Source organism: Zootoca vivipara, chromosome 6 (assembly GCF_963506605.1).
Source record: "Zootoca vivipara chromosome 6, rZooViv1.1, whole genome shotgun sequence".
NCBI classification, from domain to species: domain Eukaryota; kingdom Metazoa; phylum Chordata; class Lepidosauria; order Squamata; family Lacertidae; genus Zootoca; species Zootoca vivipara.
The window spans coordinates 60,492,164-60,518,084 of record NC_083281.1 but is presented as its reverse complement, the minus strand read 5'-3'; the positions used below and the strand labels follow the sequence as shown (position 1 = coordinate 60,518,084).

At 45.2% G+C, this 25,921-nt stretch overlaps 1 protein-coding gene across 3 annotated transcripts in view; it reads right to left on the bottom strand.

Annotated features, from left to right (window-relative positions):
• Positions 1 to 58: 58 nt before the first annotated feature.
• KIAA0513 (KIAA0513 ortholog) overlaps positions 59 to 25,921 on the bottom strand; it is a 66,285-nt gene continuing 40,422 nt past the window's right edge. For all 3 annotated transcript variants that reach the window (XM_035119005.2, XM_060276050.1, XM_060276051.1), the window contains exons 2-12: positions 23,012 to 23,526; positions 17,543 to 17,642; positions 16,825 to 16,898; positions 16,076 to 16,146; positions 14,982 to 15,189; positions 14,392 to 14,432; positions 14,119 to 14,203; positions 13,405 to 13,482; positions 8,422 to 8,502; positions 7,484 to 7,578; positions 59 to 6,929 (exon numbers count right to left, since the gene is read on the bottom strand). In XM_035119005.2, coding sequence (XP_034974896.1) covers positions 6,880 to 6,929; positions 7,484 to 7,578; positions 8,422 to 8,502; positions 13,405 to 13,482; positions 14,119 to 14,203; positions 14,392 to 14,432; positions 14,982 to 15,189; positions 16,076 to 16,146; positions 16,825 to 16,898; positions 17,543 to 17,642; positions 23,012 to 23,364 — 1,236 coding nt within the window. In that variant the 5' untranslated portion in view covers positions 23,365 to 23,526 and the 3' untranslated portion in view covers positions 59 to 6,879. The remainder of the gene's footprint in view (positions 6,930 to 7,483; positions 7,579 to 8,421; positions 8,503 to 13,404; positions 13,483 to 14,118; positions 14,204 to 14,391; positions 14,433 to 14,981; positions 15,190 to 16,075; positions 16,147 to 16,824; positions 16,899 to 17,542; positions 17,643 to 23,011; positions 23,527 to 25,921) is intronic.

Genomic DNA, 25,921 nt, shown 5'->3' with positions numbered 1-25,921 from the left:
ATCTAGTCCAGCATCCTGTTCTCACAGTGGCCAACCACATGCCCGTGGGAAAACCACAGGCAGGACCCAACCACAAGAACACTCTCCCCTCCCGTGGCTTCCAGCAACTGTTATTTGCCTGTTTATTGAGTATTCATTCTGGCTTATTTGCAGAGTTTGGAGGATATTGCAGCAAAGGGTGAGTCCATACTTTTCAGTTCAATTCTGCATCACTTTCCTTATCACAAAAAGATTTTTTTCCAGAGCAGGGGGGAAATAGGCTTTTGCACAAGAGTGCCAAATTATTGTTAATTACACATTAATTTGCCAGTATGTGATTGTTTCCAGATTATCACTATTTTGGGGTGGGATCCAATGTCTTTAAGGCTTTCTTAGGATGCTTCCAGACAGCTATTTAATGTGTGTTGGGTGCTTCTCATGTCGTTGTTGTAGTTTAGCAATCCCTGCAATCTAAAACCATACTACCAAAATGCCACTGAAAATTGGCATGAAAATGCCAGCCCACTCTCCCCTCCCCCAAAATTTAATCTGGATTTACTCTTTCCCTAGAAAATCAAGTAAGTAAAAACAAACTTAACAAACCACCTATTTCCATTTACTTACTTGCAATATCTCTGTGATCTTTTTGCACTCTCCATCTGGAAGTACTCTAGGCTGGGGAAAATAGCACTAAATAAAGAGGTGTACAATGCCTAAATTACGATTCCCATTTCAAACATTGCCAACTGTTTATTTTAAAAATGACTAAAAAATTTATTTTACTGTCTCTGTTAGCAGTTGTTCCAACTTGATAGAATGCAGGGAAAGGTTTGACAGAGCAATCCTGGTAACTCAATTGCATCTGTTGAACCAATGGTGATTTGGCACCTCTTCTCCTAGATCCTTTCTTGTTCAGTGGCCACTCCCACCTGCTTATGATGTCAATTAGGTCATGGTATGCCGGCTCCCTCAGCCAGTAAAATGAGATGAGCGCCGCAGCCCCAGAGTTGTCCGTGACTGGACCTAATGGTCAGGGGTCCCTTTACCTTTAGGGCAGAAATTAGATCAGGGTGGTAGATCTCTGGGTGATTTGCAGCAGATTGGTCACGTTGGTTGGTGCTGATGGGAGTTGCAGGGTCCAAACAAAATCAGGGTGTGTGTGTGATTTTGGCTAGTGTGGTGTAAGCACTCAGCTAGATACAGCTCCTGTAGAAGGTACTAATGCCACCCGCAATTAAGTCATAATAAAACACACACCCCTTTTCTACAAAAAATGAGATTCTTAAAGAGATTGAAGAGAAATCCAATTGTTCATATTTTAATGTGAACTTACCTGCTTCACATTTCCCAAACCAAAATGCACAGCAAAACACAACTGTCCTTTGAAACACACATCTTTGAATTTTATGATGCAGTTCTCCCGCAAAAAAGAAAAAGTATGTACGGTATATTATGGGGAAATGCATACACTAGCAGAGATAGCGTACAAAGCAGCATTACACAAGAGGGAATTGCTTGGGGAAATGTGCAGATTAGGTAAAACCGTGTAAAGAAATGTGTTTATTGGGAGAAACAGACATGAAAATGCATACAATTTTTTGTGTGGTTTTTTTAAATAAAAAAATGCAAACAGAAGACAGGAATGGTGTAAACTGAATTCAAGACTGAAGAAATGAAAGACAGAGAGAAGTAAAATTGACCTATTCCTCCTTTCCCAGCAAGCCAAAATAGATCTGGAATACAATGCATGTGCTGATTATGAAAAAGACAGAATTCAGTGTAGGGGTTAACAAAAAAGAGAGTTTTATTTCACTTCCCCAATCCATTCATAACCAGGACTTGAAATGCTTTCAGTACATGAGTTTAAAAACAACAGTATTCCACAAAGGATACTAAATTGCACAATCGCAGTACAACATGTCAGTCAGTACAACAGTTGCACCCAACACATCAGAACATGGCAGCACTTTGTATACAAAACAAGAGAACTTGGGTGAATATATCTCAACATATATATATATGTATCTATATATATGTCAAACAAGTCAAATACAGAACTTTGAACTCCCAATGAATCTCACAATTAGATATATGGAAATGAGACACTGAAATGGTCTGTTTACACTGATATTATATGAGGCTTCTAGAGATCGCTTAACAAAAAGAGCCTACACAGCTAGATATTTCTAGTGTTGGATGAGAATCAGAGCTGTACTCAGGGGTGGGAGCTGACAAGGCAAGAGACATACAAAGAGAGGAAAGACACCCCCCTTGGAGTTACACATTATTAACGAAACTTCAGCAGCGGGAAAAGGACAACAGGTCTGTTGTAGCTGAGATGTCCCTCTTTCAATTCCACACAATAAAATCACTTCTCACTGGAAGTACAAGGGGGGGGAAAACCCTCGAGCCCTATTCCTTCACTTCCATAACAGCCAAAGCTATTTTGACTCAGCTATCATCTCTAATCTGGAGGTCCATGAAGAAAACACCCCAGCTTCATATACACAGCTTTCACACCTTGGAACAAAGGTTGTGGTTCCAGTTTCCATTTAGCTCAGTGCTTCTCTCCCCTACATCCACAGAGTCCAAATTCAACAGCATAATGTGGGTGGGTCTAAGATTCACAGTAGCACTTTTGTACAAGAGCCCTGAAGGATTGAAGTATAAACGCCACATGACGATATGCATAGAAAAAGATTACCATGGTTCTGCAGTCTTCACTAGGTGGACAGATGAATAGTGTTTCCCTCAATGTGGCCTTAATGTCCATTTAGGAGTCAGGAGGAAACCCAGGCAAAAGCCACCGTAAAACACAGGCCGATTGTCCAAGAGAGTCGATTCTCACTTGTCCTATCCGCAAAGGGAGACAATTACACTACTGCGGGGTTTTGCTCATTGGGAAGCAACCAGGGTGAAGAAACGGGCAGCCACACCTGGAATGTTATTGCTCAACACGCTTCTTGAATGCTTTCAACTGTATCCACCAATCAGAAGCCAGCTTGTGGTAGAAGATCCACACCAACTTTTCACCATAGGCAAAACGGAGGAAAACTTTTTAACAAGCAAAAGGAGGAGGAGAAGGAAACAGCCTCACCGCAGGCATTGTGGACATTCAAGTCAGCAAAGGCCCTTCCAGATGCGGGAGTCTTTACTCACTGGATCAATACATTCAAAAACTAAGATGTGGCAGACGTAGCCACTGAGGAGCCCTGCAGGTGTTGGGCTGCAACTCCCATCATTCTGGACCACTTGCCGTGGTGACAGCTGACGTGGATGAGATGTGGAGTCCAACATTAGCAAGGCATCATGTTGGCTACCCATTATACAGAGCCTAAACTCAAGGTGCATTTTTAGCTTTGAAGCCTACTTTTTATATAAAAAAACACACCAAAGTTACTTAGGATGATATGGCAAAATGATTGAATGCAGTTGGAATGTGATAATGTGGTATTTGCTAAATTTAGGTCATGTATCACTTACTGGATGCCTTCAAATACTATTGCATTAGAGAAAGCCCATCTGAGATATAGCAAGTGCAGGGTCAAAGCATAGTCCAACCCATTAGGCACTGGCATCAAAAGTCTTGTTTGGAACCCAAAAATGTTGGTTGCATCATGGGCCGGATGGCAGCAAAAGAGGCAGGAGGTGGACCACAGAAAATTTTGTCCTCTCTGCCAAACAATGCTTTCTTCTTTTCAATGTTGCGAGTTAGAAAACACCACAATCCAAAAGGAAGAAAATAGTATATTTTCCTTTTTTGGATGTCAAATCTTTTAAATCTCATGTTTGATAGGAACGAAAACATTGCAGACATAATAAACTGCAGTGTTAAGAAAGGTACACACGGAGTGGTTATACAGCTACATTTAATATGGCATTCTAGAAGTTCTGTTATCTGCCCTGCCCTTTAAGGTTCCATCAAGGGTAGCCAGCATGGGACTACAACTCCCATCAGCCCCAGGGAACATGGCCAATGGTAGAGGATGATGAGTGCTTAAGTCCAAAATATCAGGGTAAGCCATGTAGGCTAACCTTGACTTAGGAGATGACATTTAAAAAGAACTACTGGCAGTTACTTTCACATGGCACAAAGAGTCATGGCACACTCTGGTGGTTAGCAAGTGATAGTTCCTAGGCCAAACTGAGCCTCTTTCAGAGGGTACCACCTCCCCTCCCCAAATGTCAACTCTGCCATGTCTTGGAAATTCCCAGAGTGGCTTGAAATGATGGGGTGGCCTCCCAGTGAGACCAAATAACCCACCCAATAAGCTTTGAGTGGGAATTCGAACTCAGATGTCCCTGGTCTAAGGCCAACCCAACCTCCCCCTTACCCCTCTGCATATTGCTGGACTACAACGCCCAACATCTCTGACCGTTGGCAATACTGGCTGGGGCTGTTGGGAGTTGTAGTCCCACAGAAGGCTGGCAGGGATAGACTTGAGAGTCTCATAACCTGAAGTGGAGAGATGCCGTGGCTCAGATAAAATATTTGCACCTGACTCTAGAACACATTAAGGGTCTGAGGACACCCAGTCATTTTAAAGCTCACTCAACCCAAAAGGGCTGCATGTTATGCAAAAATATGACCAGCTAAGATGTGAGAATTAAATAAACTTTGCTTTGCAACAGAAAAAAAAGGTGGCTCCCTGAGGCAGCATTAATCTTATTCTCTTGTATAATGGCTTTTCTAGAGAGAAGTTCCGGACAAGTTCTCTTAAAGGTCCTGAGATGGGGACGAAGGGATTTCCCCTTCTTTGTCAAATATAGAATGGCTGGTGCTTATCCTGGAAAGGTGCTTATGTGCCTTCAACAACAGCACAATGGGGAGAAATGTTGAGAAGCTGCTTCTCTCATAACTTCAAGGTGTGACAAGCAGTTTTGCTTCAGAACCACTGGCAATGCGGTGGGGCAAGATCCCTATATCGGTTTTCATTTTTCTTTGCAGAAACTCACTTTGGCTAATCAAAGCTCATTGATTCAATCACACCTACTAACCAGAATCAAGCAAATGGCAAAGAATGAAACAAAACGAAACTCGAAAAAGAAATCTATCCCAAAAACTGCTCCCTGGCACCCTCTCCTGGACTCAAAGGAAACTGCAGGGACTTGAAAACCAAATCTGCAGAAGTTTAGTTACGTGACTTTTAGCTGCTGGAAAACACTGAAGCAATGCACTGCAATTTTCAACAAGGCAACCGAGGATGTATTGACACCAGAAACGCAAACCAATACAGGACTGTAGTCCTGTAAAAGGTGGTAGAAGTCTATTAACAGAAAAGACTAAACTCTCTCAATAGACCTACAACTCCCAAACTTCTTCACTGCAAGCCAAAAGAGCAGAAATGGTTTACAAGTGAATGGTGTGGCTGCACCTCAGTAGTCATATAGAAACAACAGATTTACCACGGAATAATAAGCTACTGTTAGTTCAGGATTCTTACACTTTGGTGCACCAGTGCCCATAGCTGACTCTTGGAAAACATCGGAAGAGTGCATCTGATGGCATGTCCACACAACCTAGCCACATCTGGGCTCATTCAACACCACAAACTGGTGTCAAAGCAACCTTGTGAATGTTGGTCAAGTACTGAAAATGCAACTCGCTGAATCCTCTGAACAATCGTTGCAACCCGGATAGTTTGGTGAGATACAGAATCACAACTCCCAAGACCACATCACTGGCAAGAATCACACAAAGACATTGACTCATGGTTGGTGTTGCTTTAAAAAACGGCGAACAGGTTGTTGGAGTTCCATAAACGCTGCAACAGCTGGCTCTGAGTGATCTTCTCAAAATCAGAAGCTGAAGAGGCTTGCTATCATGAAGATTTACCACCTGTGCTGACAAACTTTCATTTAACAAAAACTTGAGCAGCTGGAGAGAGTCTGCATTGGCTTGGCATCTCCCTGCTGTGGGCTTCGCTTTGATCACACCTAGACTCCAAAAGGCTCATGCTCAAAGCCCAGCCAGATATGCTGCTGCATACACCAGGATGTTCCCTCCCCTTGACCGTTCAGGAAAGCAGATCTATCAGACCATTTGAAAGTAGTGGGCACCCCCATCAATTGCTTTCAGATGGAGCAGCTACCAGGGAAACAGAAAACACCTAGCAAAACATTACTTGCTGGATGAGAGCAACCTGCATCAAAAGATACTGCAGGAAAGAACTTGTAAGAACTGTAAAGGTGGTGGTGGTGGTGGTGGGGATCTAGGCCTTCTGTTCCAGCCTAACACAGAATCACTGACCCAACCACCCATTTCCTGCCCATCTTCTTAAATATAACCCCCATCAGGAAGATTTGCATCTGGCCTCCCGGCCTACAGAACTCCTGGTATTCACTTTAGGGGTCTTCTAGAGTAATAATTGGAACTAGGGTGCCTATCTTCCCTTCCACCCACCCCTTCCTGCATCCCTTGCACACGCACACACCTATTTTCTATGCTCTGCAAACCTTTGATGCTAAAAGAAAAAATTCAGCAGCAGAAAGCAGAGAGAGGAGAGGCTATCCCAACAGCTCAGCCTTCCTCTTTTACGAACACGCTAGACTCTCCCATGCTGAATTGCACTCTGCCTCATACCCAGAAGATTCCCCCCAGAAGTCTCCATTCAGTCACAGTCCGGGTGGAAAAGGCATATGGGGAGGTGGCAGCAGAAGAGGGCGGGCAGCTTTGATTGCTGAGCTCCTACGTCTATAACGGGCTGCGCGACGCAGCTCTACGTGGTTAGAAGACGATCATGCAGGTTTAACGCAGAGTCAGTTGGGTATAGTTTTTGCTTTTTTGAAAAGCCCATCTTTTATGTTGCAGGTAGTCTCAGAGACAGGCTTTTTTCTACCCTTGCATCCCCACTGGCTTCCTCTTTATTAGTTCCTGAATGCAGGAAGCAGGTCGCGGTGCTATTCTGCAGCCATTTGTTCGATGTGATCGCTAAGCAGCTTGTACTGCTCTGTAAGTAAGAGAAACAAATTATGCAATATACACACGCAGATATCACACATGTACATGTGTGCAAAATTAGCATGGCATATAATCAAAATATAAAAGACAAACAACTACGGTATATGCAAACATCTTTTTGCAGAGCATCCCCAAGAAACATACACTCTTCATTTTCCTTGTGGGTTTAAGACCCATGTGCAACTGAAGCAAATAACAATGAAGGTGTGATTCAGGTGGCATTCACAAGGCAGCTTATTCCATTTCCCCAGCATTTCCCTTGTTTGTTAATTTCCGCATTATATTTTAGCTTTCACACAACGTAAAACCTACTTCTGGAAATGTAGCACAAATTTAGAGTTCATTTCTGTGTTATTTGCAAAATGATGTTTTGGGGTGATGTCTATAGCCTATTTCTGTTTTGCAAAGAATCTATGTCTAAGGCAGAGCAAGTGACCTGAAGTTGGAGTTGCCCTCATTTTCTTCCACCACCACCCATTTGACCCCTGGGAGGCGATCCTTGCAGAAGGAACCCCACCAGCAACCTCACACCCATGATCCTACCTTCATCCAGGTTGCCAATCACTGCCTGCTTCTTTAAGAAGTCGTTGCAAAGCTTCTTGTTCAGCCCAAAAGCCAACATGTTGTGAGTGAAAGTACTGCAGCAGGGAGAGAAAATTGGGGGGGGGGGGGAGAAAGGGGTATGGCCTTTTGTTAGGACACGTGCTTTGTCCACAGAAAGTCCCTGTTGCAATTCCTGGCAGTATTTCCAGTTACAAAGTTCAGGTCACAGAAGGTGATGGAAAAGACTCTCTCTCTGAGGCCCCTGCAGAGCTGCTGCTGCCAATCAGAGACTTGATGGACAAATAGCTCGACTTTGTATGAAGCAGCTTCCTATGTGTCTACTAAGTTTCCTTGGGCATAAGCTGCCTATTCCCTTCAAAACTGATTAAACAACAACAACAACAACAACACTACTGAAGCCCCCTTCATGCACACTTTGCATGCAGGTAAGGCCATCACAAGCGAAAAGCAGCTGTGGGGGTGTGCTGTCCCCCCCCCCCCCGCAAAAGCTGCATGGCTCCTTCCCTGCCTCCCCCCACCATCCCGATATCCTCCCCCCACCATCCCGACATTAGGCTTGTGGTTTGTTTTGCTGCTTCCTTGTTTGTATGATAGAGTTTTCCATGACTGCTAATTATGCTTTGAAGTTTTCTATAAATCCTGCCCTAGGACTCTCAGGTGAAGAGGTTGCAAATTACTGGATATAAATAAATGTAATTGATATGTTATACAAAATTCTCTCTCTCTCATGCATCATGCAGTATAGATTTCTAAAGATCATCTATTGTGATCATTATTGTGATTTACATTTTTATTTTAAGCATAGTAAGTAGTAAAAGCTTTTATCATCTGTTGTTTGCTGCTCTGAACTCCTTTGGGAGAAAGGCAAACAAACAGAAGCTCTTTTGCAGGAGCAGGCCAGTTTCATTCTTGCTTACCCCAACTGTCCGAAGGTGATATTCTCATTAAACCGCAGACTATCGTCTCGCTCCTCTTGGGTCATGTGACACCATTTCTCCCTGCAAACATATGGACAGATCCTGTAACCAGGAAAATGAACACACACACACTCACATACACACACACAACCTGCCAAAACCTTAGAGATTGATGGGAGCAGGGAAGGATGCAGGGAATGTCAGTAACACACTCTTGACACACTCCCTTGTTCCATATTGGTTAGTGTGATGAAGCGAAGGAGTGGGCCATGTGCCACATGTTGGTATGCCGGTTTTGTTATATGGGCTGCCTGTTGCCAACTTCAGATTATATATTAGAGCAGCTTTTATCACAGAAGCTGGGCCAAAGCTGGAATCATTCTGAAGTTTCCATTTTGCTTATGTGCTTGCATCTCTGTTCCATTTAGGTTCTTCTTCTTCCAAAGGGTTATATGTAACATCCATCTTACTCAGAGTACAGTAGATCCACTGAAATTAATGGACATTACTAACTTATACTATCAATTTCAATGGGTCTGTTCTTAGTAGAACGTACTTGGATACAACCTAAAATCTCCGAATGCACGCCTTTCTCTTGGTCGTTAAATCTGTGACCATCATTGCCACTCTACATCCAACCTTAGAATCTACATTCAATTTGGTCAGTATCTCCAAAGGAGGTAGGCAAACATATAGCAAGGGATGTGAAGGAGGCGGGGGCAGAAGGTAAATATGTAAAACCTGAATGTTTTCCTAAAAGCCTGTTCAAACGCCACCTGTTTTTCTAATAACCTGACCAAGATTTTTTTAAAAATAATAATAATTGAGCTATCATCTAAGTTTCGCACCCTTCTTATGGGTTACTGTTCATTACAGACCTACAAGGCAAACTACCCCAACTCCATTTCACAGATGAGACAACTGAGGCTTTGAAAAAGCATCAAAGGCCGCAAAACAGCAGCAGAGCAGGGATTCAGAAAAAGGTCACCCAGGCTTAAATTCCGCCACACTGGTTTACCATTTTCAGACAAGAATAAAATTGTTTAGAGGCAGAGAAACATGGAACAGCCACACAACACAATACTAAGGTGTTCTGTGCCAATTTCATTATATTCACAAAGCAAGCAATTTTGCTTAACACGGGTGTACTGTTTGGTGAACTTTCCAATAATGCAGTAACAGAGGGTTCTTAACTTTGCAATCATCTGCTTCCCAGCCTCTACAATGTACTGTATCGTTATCAGTAATATGCTAAAGGAAGTGCTGGAGACGTACCTAGCAACACATTTACAATGATCCATGTGAGAAGGTAAGGGCCTGGGTTTGTTTTATACATGTGAATGTCTCATTTTTAGGGTATGACCCTCCCTGCCCAGTTCAGTAAAGGTACACAGATGACTCCTCTCCTGCCTACCATCTGCTTGCAATGCTAAATTAGTGCAATTATAGTCAGGCAGTCCTCATGGCACCTTCTCTGATCTTTTCCCTTCTTCTGTCAATACTTTGCTTTGGAGATGCAGCAGTCAGAACTCTATGTGTCCTTAATTTATTTGCTTTTATTGCATTTCTATCCCACCTTTAAGGCTGCAAAGCAGTCACCTTCATGGCCGAGTGGGGATTTGAACCCTGGTCCCCCAGGTCCTAGTCCAACATGCTAACCAATATGCCACACTGGCTCTCTTGCATGTCTCTCCCTTAATGAAAGTTTCCTGCTGGTTTGTAGGTCTATTCATGCACACTTAAACCAATGTGGCTCCTTAAGCTCTGGGTGCACAGCTCATGTGGGAGTTTCAAACACGGCAATCTCTCCCATGCAACTGCTGACCTTCCATTCTAGATTTTCACTTATGCATCCTTAAAAAGAATCAAGGGAATGCATGCCTCCAGGTTAATGCATGCCTCCAGGTTAAAATTCTCACTGAACCCTATGGGGTAATCAAAACAAAATAAACTGTAGCACCTTAAGTTTGTCATTGGTATGTGCTTTCGTGTGCATGCACACTTCTTCAGATACGTGCATTTCGTGCATGCACATGAAAGCTCATACCAATGACAAACTTAGTTGGTCTCTAAGGTGCTACTGGAAGGAATTTTTTATTTTTTATTTTGTTTCGACTACGTCAGACCAACACGGCTACCTACCTGTAACTAGACCTATGGGGTAAGTATGTGTTAAGAGTGATCAAGAATGGGAGATGCTGAAAGTTGAGCTACTACATTTTCAGCAAAATCACATGGTAAACTTTTTAGGGGGTGTTGGGGGGGGGAAGGAGTGGCATTTCTTAACACCCCCATTCAAAACAGAAATTAAAAAGAGGTCTGGAGAAAACTAGTCCATCAAGCCTATTCTGGTCTAGAATTGCATTCTAAATGCAGGGATTCTTTTTGAGCACCTCCCCCACCTGACAAGGGCACAATGTAAGGAGGATTCTGCCACTTGATTTCATCACAGATCAGCCCTCAGATGCTTGTCCTTTTAGGGAAAATAGGATGTTGGCTGAAGCCGAACATATGTCAAGAGGAGGAAAAGGGGAGGCAGGGAAATACAGGAAGAAGGAAGTCAATGGGAGGAGAAGGAGAAGCAGCAGCAGCAGTAGCAGCAGGAAATAAAAGGAACACAAGAGAAATTAAAAATGTGGATACATGCTAGATATGAAGACAGAGTGGCAGAGTGATTTCTTGATAGGCGATTCAAGAGTGTATCCCTGAATCAATCCACACAGGAAACAGATGTGCCAAGGCAAATGCAGAGAACATTCTTTGGCTTAGCCAAGGTAAGTCTCCATTCACAGGGGTCAAGAAGGAGTATCAGCTGACTCACATGGGCCTTTCAGTGCACAGTGTCTTCTTTGGTTGCTCCCTCGCCTTGCAATTCCCCAGATTGTTTGCCAGAGGGAGGCAGAGGTGCACAGGAGAAATGCCTGCCTGTCATCCCTCAGGCCAACAGGTCAAGGACTACTTTCAGATGACCCATTGACTGAGCATTTGTCCTAATTTGCTTGCAGGGTGCTTACATGTCTTCCTTTTAATCGTTTTTTTTAAAGTGGATTTGTCATGCTCGGGCATGTCTAAGGACCCTTTGGCCTTCCAAATGTTTCTGAACTCCAACTGGCCACTCTTGCTGGGGCTGATGGGAGTCGTTGTTCAGCAACATCTGGAGGGCTGTAGGTTCCCCACACCTGTGCTAGGGAGGCAGAGTATTTTAATCCACTTTAATTGCACAAACCTACATTTCCTGAATGCTCTTGAGTCCCTCCCCCAAAATAGGGACAGCCTAGAGGCACCCAAGAGGTCCACATCTAGAACAAATCCGGTGGCACTGTCCTCTGAGACCATGGCAAGTGTGCATATGCACAGTGGCCATTTACCATTTGGAACAGCTGCTCCAGATGCATGTAAAGCAACACACACACCCCAATCTCAATCAGGCTCCGCACAAAAAACCACCAACTGGTATGGCATGAAAGGGGCAAAATTAAGCACGACAATAACAAGTGAGAGAGGGGCGGAAACAGCACAGAGAGCAGGTACAGTATTTAAATCCAGATGATCACAGAGCAATGGACAGGGAAGGAAAGAGAAGAGATTCTCAAGCAGCAGCAGCATTCCACAGAGGCATCGAAAGCAGGAGAAAATCAAAGCAAGGGGGAAGGGCAAAGTAGAACGTTTACATCTAGAACTCCTTAGAGACTGGAAGGGGCCCCCGTGTCCAAAAACTTACCACAGCTGCTGACACAGAAAAATGGCGAGGGAAAAACAGACTCACTTAAGCAGTTCACCGTGCCCAGAGGCTTTTCTCAGGCTGCTTTATACAGCATTGATACAGAAGCTGTGCATCATAATCAAGCAATGTATAAGATATTGGCAGCTTGGCAAACTCTGGCTGGGAGACAGAATGTAGACTGATTTTTTAAAAGTAAATTTAAAGAGACTCAAAAAGTGGTTTGTGGTAGGCTCCCACTGCTTCTGAATCGGTTCAGCATCCATATTATATTTTGTCCTGCTGTTTCCAACAGAATTTCAACAGGTCTCTAAAACACTTGCAAAACCTGTGCGCTGGTGCAGGCACTGAAACGAACAAAGAACACTCCTTTCAAAACTGCTTTGATGTGCTTAGAGATATACCTTGGAAAACAGGCTTTCCTCAACCTGTGGCCCTCCAGATGTGGCTGAACTACAACTCCCAGCAAGCCCAGCAGGGATGGTCAGTGGTGAAGGCGGATGAAAGCAATAGTCCAACAATATCTGGAGGGCACCGGGTTGGAGAAGGGTACACTAGTGGGATTTGCAGCGCTGGGCCAAATACTGTGCAACCAGGGTGGCAGGTTTTGGACCCAAAATGAGCCTTTGGCATAAAAAGGTAAGAAAGTAAATGCAGACAGACACACCTCGTTTCCTCTTCCTCTCCAGCATTCCCTCTGGAGTGGCAGCAGAAAGGGTCAACAGAAGGTTACATGTTAAGATCATGCAAGAAGTATGGATGGAGAGAGAGAGGAAGTGTGAAAGAACTGACCAGAAAAAGAAAAGAAAGGATTAAAGACGTCAAGAAAGAGAAAGAGAAATTAGTTCTTTTCAACCTCCCCAACCCAACAAAGCAACATGAGAGCAGGAAGGGGGGAAAGGGGGTACTCTGCCCCTTCCTTAAGCTCTTGCCTGGCAGACTCCCCCTTGGATGTTGTTATCAAAATGCATTTGCTAGGTGGTTTCTGCTTCTCTAAAACCCTGGGGAAGACTTCCAAGGGCTGGGGAAGAAAGAAATTCCTCCCTGCAAAGTATAAACCCAGTCCTACATCAAATTAGCAGAACTTAAAAAGCTCCATTGGCCTGCTTGACAAGTAGGAGAATAGGAGGAAAATAAAACATTTGCATACGAAAAAAGGCAGTCCATTTCAGCATTGTGACCTATTCTCCTCCACCCCTTGTGTCCCCCACTTCCTTTCTCCTGCGAAAAAAGGAAAAGAAGCAGCAGCTGTGAAGTCCTACCTAGTGGTGGGAGACCGTTTCCGCCTCTCACAGTGAACCGCGTCGAAGAAAGCCGCATTCCAAAACCGCAGGGTATGCCTAGGGAACAGGGGAGGCAATGATGTGCGTGCGTGTGTTGAGCCTGTATCAACTGCACTGCATTTTTTGTGTGAATGTGGCTAGGAAGTGGGAAGGAATGGGGTGGTTTCTGCCAGAGAGGACTGTGGCCTTGCCCACTAGATGGCTCCCCTGCTTCAATGCCCTTTCTCAGGAGTGCAGCTGGCTCAGAATAATAGGCTTATACCAGTGGTGGCTGGGGCTAACTGAGACAGGTAAGGTGGAAGGCAGGGAGGCCAAGAGTAGGTGGTGCCAGAGCCAGTGAAAGGCAGAGACAACTCATTCTAGTTTAGGCCCCATCCTCCTCCTCCTCCTCCTCCCTGCTGCGTTCTACAACTCCTGGGGGTTGAGGTCCCATTGCCCCCCATAAAATATTTGAGGGTGCCAGGGCCCCCAAAATCCATGGGCATTGCTATTGTCTTGTGATTGATTATGTGGGACGGGGCTTACCCAATATTTTATTCAAATTGACATCCCTAACTAAGACTAACAAATGGGGGAGCTGACAGGCTGCACCAGGCTGGCTGTAAGTAAGAAGGCAGGCAGGTGGGGGTTGGCTGAGTACAGGCGGGGCAGTGTCCCAGTCACCCTATTGAACTGGCCTCCACTCGCTCTTACCAGATGGGCTGTTGCTTCAGGTGCATGTACAGGTAGATCTTCTCTCCTGATTTTTCTTCCTCCTCCTCAGGAATGTACAGGGAAACTGCAAAGGGGAGATATTTGATATTTGTGCATACACAGATACACAATCTTCAGATAAAGACCAGACAGTGCCTTAAGATTCCTGCCAAGTATCCCAGCTCTCCAGAAGCTGAAACGCCTGTTTTCTATGAGCATTATAAACAGATTTTTAAATAACAACAGCCTAGACATATTATTACTGCTGCTTACCTGATTTGTGGATTCTCTCTCTTGGTTTATCTTCATCATCCCTAGAAGCAAACACATGGGTACTATTCGGTTAAATGTAACATCATTTTGGGAGGGGAGTTTGGAAACACTGCAAGTAGTTTGTTCTATGAATTGCTTAGAAGTATAATCTTCCTACTACACAGATGAAGCCGAGTTAGCCTGCTCTGCAAGCCTTGCCCTAAAAGGGGGTGTGGTGGGGGACTTTAAATCAACCAGTTAATTAATAAAGTGGGAAAGGGCTGTAGCTCAGTGGCAGAGCATCTGCTCTGCGTGCACAAGGACACAGGTTCAATCCCCAGTCTCTCCAGGGAGGGCTAAGGGAGACATACAAATGCTGCAGTCTAAAATCCTGGACAGCCACTGCCAATCCGGCACAAGGCAGCTTCCTATGTTCCTGGTACCACCAAGACTGATAGCGGCGTATAAATGAGATTATCTTGGGTAGAGCAGAGGCGGTGGTGCTTAGGGGTACCTAAGCCCAGGTCTGGTGTTGTGCCTCCACTAAAGGCGCTGTGGATGTTCTCAACACAGTGCAGGGGAAATCCGGCTGCCCCTAGAACTGGACTCACTCAGCTTTCTTGGGCCCGGGCCCCTTCAGCTTGCTTTCAAAGCTCCCAAAGAAGCCTTTCACGTTCTCCGTCTTTGCCGACGTGTTCTTCAGGAGCCGCTCTGCAATGTCCTTCTTCTCGGCCAGCCAGCTGTTTGCAGACTTCAGGTAGGAGTCGATGCTGCCAGTGGGCTTCTCCTTGGACTCGATGGGCAGCGCTTGGGGCTTACCTACCAAAATGCAACCAGGGAGCAGGAAAGAGAAACAGAGGGAGTAAGGCAGGGGACCTGAGGCCCGCGGGTCAAATGTGGCCCTTTGGCCCTCTCGATCTGGCTCTCAGAATTAACCGCTCCTGGGCCCTGCTCCGTGCTCTCCTCAAGAGCATTTTCCTGACTGGAATGTGTTCTTGAATTGTAACAATGCCCATTGCTTGCCCAGATGGAAGACAGGTGTGTGGGTTTATGCAGAAACCTCAGACTTTTCAATGCAGCAAGGTAAGAATCATACCTGATGCTCCACCCACTTTAGCCTCTGGCCCCACACACCTCTGGCATAGGGCCCCTTTAAGGTTGCTCATAAGTGAATGTGGCCCTTGGGCTAAAAAAAGTGGTCCCCCACCCCTGACTTAAGGGAGCTCCACTACTCCTAAAGATCAATGCTCGATGCTGGTTTGTTCTCTTTCCCCCACCCTAGGTTTTTGCTTCTTAACTAAAAAGCAAGGTACTAGCCCTCAGTGATTAGTGTCACACTTAAAAATGGATGTTGAAAACGAGGACAAATGGTTGGTAACATGGAAGCAACCAACAAGAAGCTACAAATCATTAGACTTCCTGGCTCTCATCTATTTCTGAAACCTTATAGTAAGCCTGCAACTTATGCAGGCATTACGTTCTGGGGATTGTGCCCAAAGCCAAAATTGTGTGTAGTCAAAACACATTGGGTGCAATGGCGGGTCAAATGCAAAGGCTAAGTTCACCATTCCAAGGTTCTCCCAGGATGCTATTCCTATAGAGATGCTTTTTGCAAGGTACTCTTGCTGCTTTGCTGAAGACGAACAAATTGCCCCAGCACATTTTCTCACTCAACAAATTTCAGCAAGAAGGAACTGCCCCTTACCAATATAGTAATAGGTAAAGCACATGGTCATCAGGTTCTTAGCAGGGCTGAAATCATCCATCTGGTAACACCTGAAAAAAAGAAAAGAATAAAGTTGCTGAAATATGAAGAAGAAACAGAACAACACTCAGTGGTGATTAGTTTCCATTGGGACTGATGGGGCCGAATGTAGGGAGTGCAACAGTGGGCAGAGCCAACTAATTCCAGTTTTTCCCCATTCTCTTCCGTGCTGCGTTCTACAAGGGCAACACTGAGACTAAGGAGGAGGAAGCAGACTGCCAGGGCCACCCCATGGATATATTGTAAACAGGAAGGCAGGCCAGTGGATGCTGGCTGAGGGCAGATTGAATTCAGTGGGGCTGTGCCCGTTCTCCCTAATATTTATTCATTTCATTTATATACCACCTTTATCTTCCAAGGTTCTCAAGGTGGGGGTACATAGACCAGCCTTTGAACAGCCAGGTGGGTCTATGCATGGCTTTTTCGGAGAGCTGCATGGATTACATCCATGTGCAATTCATCTCCAGTTGCCCAAGTGGTGCAGTGGTTAGTGCAAGCATCACCACCATGATGCCTTCCAGATGTTTTGAGCTACACCTCTCATTAGCCCCACCCAACTGTCCAAGGTGGCTTGCAGGGATAGGTGGAGGAAGGAAGAATCCCACCTGCCAGCTGGATTCAGTTTCCCACCCCCTGCTGTAAAGGCTGAAGACCCTGTGGCCTCCATGCAGACACCTGCTGTTACTCACTCAAAGAGGACCACAGCAAAGGACTGGACCAGTCGATAGAAAGTCTGCTCCGAGACACACTTGGAATTGCAGCGCTGTGAGGAAACAGGGAAAGTCAAGAGTGTTAAGACTGGGTACAGATGTACTGTACCTAGAAACAGATGTAGGGCTGCTGTTCTACTTTTTTTGGCTGCGGAGGAAACGGCTCTGCACATACAGCCTCTGGATCAACAGCCATCTCCAACCTAAGCTTTAAGGCAGGCCATCTGCTTTGCTTTCCATTTTCTCCCCTCTGAGTGCTTGTCATGTTTCAAAAGCTGCTCTCAGAAGGTGGCTTTGCAGCTAAGACAAGGGCTGGCCAATCAGCCCCGTGGCACAGCCTTGCTCTGAGAAGGGAGGAGGTAGCTTTGCCATGGATATAAGGTCTAGCCAATCAGGAAGTTGTGCAAATCTGGCTTCTGTTTGACCTGGAAAATGTTTCACCCTACGCAGGGTTTAAAAAATGATGGTATGCAGAGGTGAGCAGATGAGACTCTTCCATGTAGGAATACAGCAATGCAATAAAACAAAATATGACTCTGAAATGGCCTGGAATGCCCTGTGCATTCCACTAGGAATAAGGCCCACTATTTTGATTGTGTGAACAGGTGTCAAGAGGCACATGCAAGCACAAAAAGCAAAGGGCCTCAAGAGCACACAATCCACACCAGCCAGAGTTGCACCCTGAACGTCTCCTTACCTGAGCACTCACGTATCTGGCAAACCATTCCCTGCCTTTTGCATTCTCCCCACTGCAGAGTTCTCCGAACTTGGCTTTCTCCTCTTGGTCAAATTCCTCTCTAGAATCACAAAACAAAGAAAAAAACAAAAAGTTGGCACTAAGTGTGAGGCAGAGGGCTGAGACTATAAGCTGGCAAGTCCCCAAAGCAAATCTCACTGCAGGCAAGAATTGCCAGGGGGCAGTAGGCAAATCCCTGCCTCCTCTCAAGTGTCACCACTCTGCAATGTAGTAATAATAGTAATAAACATAAAAACTAGGTGTTGTACTATAAGCCTTGACCAATGAGCTTACTTTCTAATTTAGGGGCTTAGTGTCATTACTAGCCTACCTTGCAAGGTTGTCACAAGGAATACAGAAATAAGATTCATGAAGCACTTTCATTTAAAAGCACAATAGTTTCTACACCTTCAAATACATAAGTAGCCGCCTCTACTGAGTCAGGCGATTGATCCCTCTAGCTCAGTTCTGTCGACACTGACTGGCAGCAGTGGCATTCCCAGTCCTACCTGGAGATGCTAGGGATTGAAGCAGGGATGTTGTGTATGCAAAAAAGATGCTTAGGTGTGCCTCACAATGATGGCAGATCAGCATGCACAAGAGAAAGGACCGTTGGATTCTTTGTGCATGTAAATCTGCCATTGTGCCTCACTCTTGATTGGGTTGGGCCTATGAAATCCATCCTCCACACAAATTTTATCTCATTTTGTCCTCTTTTATTTTGCTGTTGCTGTTTGCTCTTTTTCTTTTGGTTCCTCCTATATGTTACGACTTGCAACAAAACTGAGATAAATGTGATGGTTTCCTGTTGAATTGTGGTTTTGCCTTCAGCCACCAGGTGGCAGTAAACTCCTTGTTTGGCTCAATGTACTACCGGTAAGTGGAGGGGGAGGCAGAACTTTAAAGGAGGAAGAAAAAAGTAATGAAAAGTTAACTTGGGGTAGGGGAAATAAGTTCAAGTAAACTGCTTCAGCTCTTACCAGTCCGAAAGTGCACCAATATTCTTTATCAGGAGCCAACGTCAGTAAATAACCCGTTTGAGCAGGAGTAGGATACCCCTCAGAAGTCTCCCCAGGCCACACCACTTCTCCCCTCACTGGCTCACCACTTCTCCCCTCACTTTGCACCGTCCCCGAGTGCTTTTGCCTGGCTGGATTTTGTCCTTGAACTCTGCTGGTGCCTCTTGCTTCCACAGATGGAGGGTAGGGAGGGGTGCATGAATTTGTGCAGAGGCTAACCTAGTACACAAAAGTGACTTTGACTTTCATTGCCCTGCCCATTTTTAGCCTTCACTCATGCCTGCCACTGGCACGTGGACCCCAGAAGATTGCCCAGAAGGGAATATGGCCCTCGAGTTGAAAAGGGTTATGCGCCCCCCCCCAAGTTTGTTTGTTTATTTATTTATTTTTATTAAACGTGCAGCAAGACTAAAAAAGAATTTGAGGCTTTTGATTTCAAGCATTGCCATTCTTCTATTTTTGCATGCAGGGGGCAAGCCACCTCGCCAATTGGCAACATTCAACTGTGGACGGAGATTATGCAAGCTGCCAATGTCAGTTTTGCACAAGAACATTCCTTCTGTTTTTTTTTTAAATATATTTTATTAATTTTCCAATTAAAACCAATTATATCACATTCATTATTTCAAATTATACACATATATATATCAATCAAACCGAATGTTATGCCAAATCGTCTAAAGAATTTTTTATTTGGGTTCCCATGCTTCAAGAAATTGGGGATTCCTCGCAACCGTCCACTGCCGTCTTTTTTCTAAAGTTCAAATCGTCCTCCAAGTTCATAATAATCCAGATCTTCCCCTTACAGTCACATAGATGTTTTCCACTTTCAACCGATTGTTTCCTAGCTGCTGAGATAAATATCAAACAAGGTTTCACAAATGTTCTTTCTCCTGTGTGGGTTAATCAGTCCAGCCTCCCCATAAATCTTCTTAGTCTGGAGCTCCCTGTTGCGTCGAAGCAGCGCCATCTTAAAAAGCTCAAATCACTTTCGTTTTCTCTCATAGCCATGAAGATTAACGATCTTTATGAAATTTACAGCCTTTCCAGGCAGAAGACCCAAACATCAAACCATAAACTCTTGGTAAATTAATGGATCTCCTTGCCCTATAGCTGAACTTAGCTTCAGGTCGCTGCTCCAATTCAAAGTGCGTCACAGCTCATAAATCCTCCGAACGCGTCCAGGACTCCTTCCGTCCGACTAGGGGGGGGGCTTTTCTCATCGGCAACTCCACATCTTTAAAAAATATGCTCAGTAACAACAGTTTATAAAGTTCAACTCACACAGTCTTTTGCTTCTCTTTCACTCCAAACAAGCCAGGACATCGCGTCTGGGAAGGTATGAAGTCACTCATATGAATAAAAATAAAAAAAAACTCAATTCCCTTATCGCTCCGTCCCCATCAATCCTTCTTCCAGATGATATACAGCCTTTAACTCCTCTCCCTCAGCAGCATAGATTTCTCAGCAGTAAACAGCGCTTCTTCCCCTCCTTCTGAAGTATGTCCATAGATTTAAGCCTAATTATCTTCTTTAACCATGGAAATCCCCGCCATGCAGATTAGCGTCCGGGAGTCCTGGCCCTCGTAAGTGCTTTTCAGCCCAAGCTCCCCCCACTCCATAAACAGTCGGAGTGGGTCTGGGGGCATCGCGGGCCAGCGGCCCCTCTCCGTAACCCCCGGAGAGGGTAGGGGGTTGCCATTTACTCCCCTAGCAACCGCCAAATTCCTTACGAAGGTCAGAGGGATGGAAAACAAGTCCGCCATTCCTGCCGGCGGAAACCGGAACCCCAAGAACATTCCTTCTGGGGTCTGGTCCCCAAACTGGCCACGCAGCAGAGCAGGGAGGGAGTAAACAGAAAGGCACTTCCCCCCGGTGTTGACATTCAAATCGTTTTAATTTGGGCCACGGTGAATCACGGCATATTTGCTAAATTGCTTAAATAAAGTGGAATTGTTCAAAAGCACACGCACGCACACAGCCAACATCAGCTGCAGCAGCTCAAGCCTCCACTCTGCATCTGGGTGATGCAGTCCCAAAGTCCCCAGGCAGCAATTGTTAAGTTGAGAGAGAAGCATGACTCAGTGGGAGAGATGTGTCACAGCCAGCCAACATTTCTTTTCAACGGGAACACACGGGGGGGGGGGAGAGGGGTCTTGCTGCACCCCGGGGAGGGGAGTGAAGGATCCAGCAGCAAGCTGTCTTCCCCCCTCTTTCTGCAAAGTGGATGCAAAGAAAGAAATTCAGGTCCTTGGCCTCACTACAAAACATCTGCCCAGCAGCACCCTCTGGGGTGCACTGGATTGTACCCTGAGTTAGTCCTACACAGAGGAGAGCCATTAAAAACATAAGAGACACAACTAACATTGATTGATTAATTTAAGTAGGTCTACTCTGACTGGTTATAATACTGGCTGTTTATTTCCATCTTACAAGTTGGAACTGGATATGGAACAACTGATTGGTTCAAAATTGGGAAAGGAGTACGACAAGGTTTATATTGTCTCCCTGCTTATTTAACTTATATGCAGAATTCATCATGCGAAAGGCTGGACTAGATGAATCCCAAGCAGGAATTAAGATTGCCGGAAGAAATATCAACAACCTCAGATATGCAGATGACACAACCTTGATGGCAGAAAGCGAGGAGGAATTAAAGAACCTTTTAATGAGGGTGAAAGAGGAGAGCGCAAAATATGGTCTGAAGCTCAACATCAAAAAAACCAAGATCATGGCCACTGGTCCCATCACCTCCTGGCAAATGGAAGGGGAAGAAATGGAGGCAGTGAGAGATTTTACTTTCTTGGGCTCCTTGATCACTGCAGATGGTGACAGCAGTCACGAAATTAAAAGACGCCTGCTTCTTGGGAGAAAAGCAATGACAAACCTAGACAGCATCTTAAAAAGCAGAGACATCACCTTGCCGACAAAGGTCCGTATAGTTAAAGCTATGGTTTTCCCAGTAGTGATGTATGGAAGTGAGAGCTGGACCATAAAGAAGGCTGATCGCCGAAGAATTGATGCTTTTGAATTATGGTGCTGGAGGAGACTCTTGAGAGTCCCATGGACTGCAAGAAGATCAAACCTATCCATTCTTAAGGAAATCAGCCCTGAGTGCTCCCTGGAAGGACAGATCGTGAAGCTGAGGCTCCAATACTTTGGCCACCTCATGAGAAGAGAAGAATCCTTGGAAAAGACCCTGATGTTGGGAAAGATTGAGGGCACTAGGAGAAGGGGACGACAGAGGACGAGATGGTTGGACAGTGTTCTCGAAGCTACGAACATGAGTTTGACCAAACTGCGGGAGGCAGTGCAAGACAGGAGTGCCTGGCGTGCTATGGTCCATGGGGTCACGAAGAGTCGGACACGACTAAACGACTAAACAACAACAACAAGTTGGAAACTGGCGCCATGGTAGAAAAACCTAGTACTTTAGCCAGCCCTTGAAGTCTTTGAGGGAGTGAATCTGGGGAAATGGGGAATGGTTGCCTTGTTGTTGTTTAGTCGTTTAGTCGTGTCCGACTCTTCGTGACCCCATGGACTAGAGCATGCCAGGCACTCCTGTCTTGCACTGCCTCCCGCAGTTTGGTCAAACTCATGTTGGTACCTTCGAGAACACTGTCCAACCATTTCGTCCTCTGTCGTCCCCTTCTTCTTGTGCCCTCCATCTTTCCCAACATCAGGGTCTTTTCCAGGGAGTCTTCTCTTCTCATGAGGTGGCCAAAGTATTGGAGCCTCAGCTTCAGGATCTGTCCTTCCAGTGAGCACTCAGGGCTGATTTCCTTCAGAATGGATAGGTTTGATCTTCTAGCAGTCCATGGGAATGGTTGCCTAGATTACATTTAATGTTGCTCTGGATTGGTCTGAGCAACGTAAAGCCATCTCAAAGAAGCTCTGTGGCAGCCTTCCCCCAGCGGCGCAGGAAGCCGCTCGGGCGCCTGGGGCGGCACACCCTGCTCATACAGACAGGGGGCACCGCAGGGCCTCCATAGTCTGCCTGCCTCCTCCCACTCAGCTGTCCTACAGCTGGGGGAGAGGCAGCGGGCAGACCATTTGGGCAGGGCAGAGCTTGCCTGCGCCCAAGCCACCACATCTCTTCCAGGAGAGACACGTGGCTTGGGCATGCTGCAGGCCCCACGGTGAGTGCCACCCGGGATTTTGTCACCCCCCTCAGTGGTGACACTCAGGGCGGACCACACCCGCCTTCCTCTGCCTTCCCCAACATGGTACCTCTCAAGATGTTTTGGACTGCAGTTCCCAGCATCCCTGAACAATGGTCACTCTGGCTGGGGGTGATGGGAGTTGCAGTGTAAAAAAAGAACTGGGGACCTTCTGCAGGGAGGGAGTTGGCTGATGATCCCACAATCCCAGCATGCGCCTGCCCACAGCATCCTGCTGCTCAAACACTCACCCTCCTGTGAAGATCTTCTCCACGTACTGCCTGATGAACTCCCGGTGCTCTGCTGTCACTTCGTCCTTGGCGGACTCTGTGCTCTGGTTAGATGAGTAGGACTCCGAGGAAGAGCGGCGGTGGTTGTTCCAGCTGTGATGGGTGGGCGAGTCCGTTGTGTCGTTCTCGCTGTCGGCAGATTCCGTCGCGTCACTCTCTTCCGCCACTGCGGCCGTGTCGCCCGCCAGGTGGTCCAGCAGCCCATTGCCATTGGTGGAGGGAGGAGCGGCAGGGACGGATTCGGAGGTGTCGGTGGTGGAAGGTTCAGAGTCAAAGTCAATGAGGTTCCCCACAGGGACATCAATGGCCTCCATGGCTCAAGGGGCCTAATATCATGGATCGGGTGCAGAGGGTGTGGCTCAATTTCCCTATCAGGGAAATGTGAAGGCCATTGGGAGACGAGCAGAAAAACGGAGCCTGTGATTGGTCCACTTCCAACCAAAGCCTACTCCTTCTCCTAGGCTCTTTCAAGGCATCTGGAAAAAAGCAAACACAGAGCAACTCATTATAAATAATTAATTATTAATCACTGCTTATCAACAATAATCTCAGCAGCAAGAGCCATGCGTCATAATTGCACAGCAAAATTTGGCAACCCCTGCCACTTATTTCGACTTACTATTCCAGGCAAGGACTTCCAAGGCGGCCCAGGAAAAGCATGAATAGGCCATTTGGCCACTTGGTGAACACTTAAATTATGAGTTAAGTTTAATGCAGATTGAAACTTCCCTCCCAGGGCTGGCAAATGTCATTTGTTTAATGCAATTAAGTATGGAGACAGAGCGAACTTTTATGGAGTGCTTAGGAGCAAAGCAGCCTCTTTAAAACAATCTCTCTTGATTAGAATCCATTGAACCACTTATAGGCATGTGTTTTTTGAAAAAGGGGGGAGGGATGACTGCAATTATACAGAAATACTTTTTTTTGTTTGTTTCTGAAGGCACGCATCCAAGATTGCGTTGCACTTACTAAAACAGCATTTCCCCGCATAAGCTGCAGTCTGAGCTTGCAAAAGCTTTCCCATCTCCCCAGACCCAACTGTCTTGATCAATAGGCTCCTGAGTAGATCCCGTTTCCCAAACCATGTAAAATTTTGCAGGCTTTAAAGTCCTGCACATGCTTTCCTTTGTCAAAAATTCTGAAGGCCAAGCCTTGCAGCCAGGGTGGATTTGATTTAAATCAAACTGATTTAAATCACGATTTAAATCACGATTTAAATCACTAGTCAGTAAGGCTTGATTTAAATCATAGTTGATTTAAATCATAAAGACTAATTCTTGCTGGTATAACTTTATTATGCAAGTAGATGAAGATTTTTAGAATAACAACTTTTCATATTAGTTTTTTTATCCCCAGTTTAATAGGTTAATCATTCATATTTGGACAACTTTACTGTTGTACTTAGGAAGGAGAAAAATAATCATTACCTTAATAATAACAATTTAAATAGATTTATTCAACTGAAACAATAACATTTCAGCAAATGTTATTTGCTTAAACAAACATCCATGTTTGTTAACTAATTTGGCTAAACAAAAACAAAATATATATATTTTAAGAAACTTAGACTGTCAGCCCAGCCTACACATGAAAAACTTAAATACTGTCCAAACAATCAGAAAAATATTGTTTCTATTCTATTCACTGAACTTCTTGAAACTTAGCACTGAAGGGGTTGCTTCTGTATTCATAGGTTTGTAGTACAATAGGATTAAGGTCTTTTTCCCAACTCTGTTCATGTTATAACATTTTTGCTGTGAAGAAGAGGCATGTGATCTCTGTTGAGTCAAATTCAGTTTTGAGAACTGCAAAAGTAAACCAAGCACCTGTGATAATATCTTGTAGGCAGAGAAACTGCCCAATAATCTTACAAAAACCTCTGGAAGAGGTGAATGGATTAATGGAATTTATTTACCCCATAAATTAAACATATACAACCTTATACTACATAATTAAAAAAACTAATCTTTATTTCATGATGGAATAACCTTTGGATGGTAATATTCTTTCCTCAAAAAGCATTTTATTTAAAAAAATCCAATTTAAAGCAAAAAAATCGATTTAAATCAAAAAATCCGATTTAAATCAAAAAAATCCGATTTAAATCAAAAAAATCCGATTTTTTTGATTTTTTTTAAAAAAATCATTGATTTTTATCCACCCTGCTTGCAGCAATTCAAGGCCTGAGACTATTTTTGTGTGGAGCTCTGCGTGATTAAAAATGCAGAGGTTGTAGACAGTCTTCTGAGTCAGGGTCAAAACACTAGGGTTGTGATGGTGATCCTCTGGCCTGAGGCCCAGCCTTGGCCAAGCTGGGTGTCACAGTGGCCGGAGTGGACTACTTCAGAGTAACGACGCTACGCAGCTCTGCATTTTATTCTTTTATTGGTGCTGCGTATTTACAGTGCTCAAGTCATTGCTATTTACACGGAGCGATGTTGTCAGTCGGTTTCAGAACCTCCTAATGGCTTTTGGCGCGTCTTTCTCCAACACAAAAGCTTTGGCAGACCCATCCTCTTGCCCCTCCTCTTCCTGCGTAATTCTGGAGTTGGGGGGATGGGTCTTCCCCCCTTACTTGCCCCTTCCTGTCCCACCTGGGACCCTGGCTCCTCTACCTTGCCTGAGCCTCGGACACGACTTCCTGCTTCCCCACTGGAATCGGAACTCTCCCTGCTTTCCCCTTTGCTCGGGGACGGGCTTGAACTCAGGAGGGGAGGGACTTCGCGATATCCCCTGTCCCTCACATCCACCCCCCTCCCAAGCTCTCCTTCACCCCTCCCCAGGCCCCCCCCATGTGTCGGTGACGACTGGAAGCCTAAAAACTCGGTGCTCTCCGAGCCCGTTGGTGTGAACACCTCCCCCCAGTCCTGC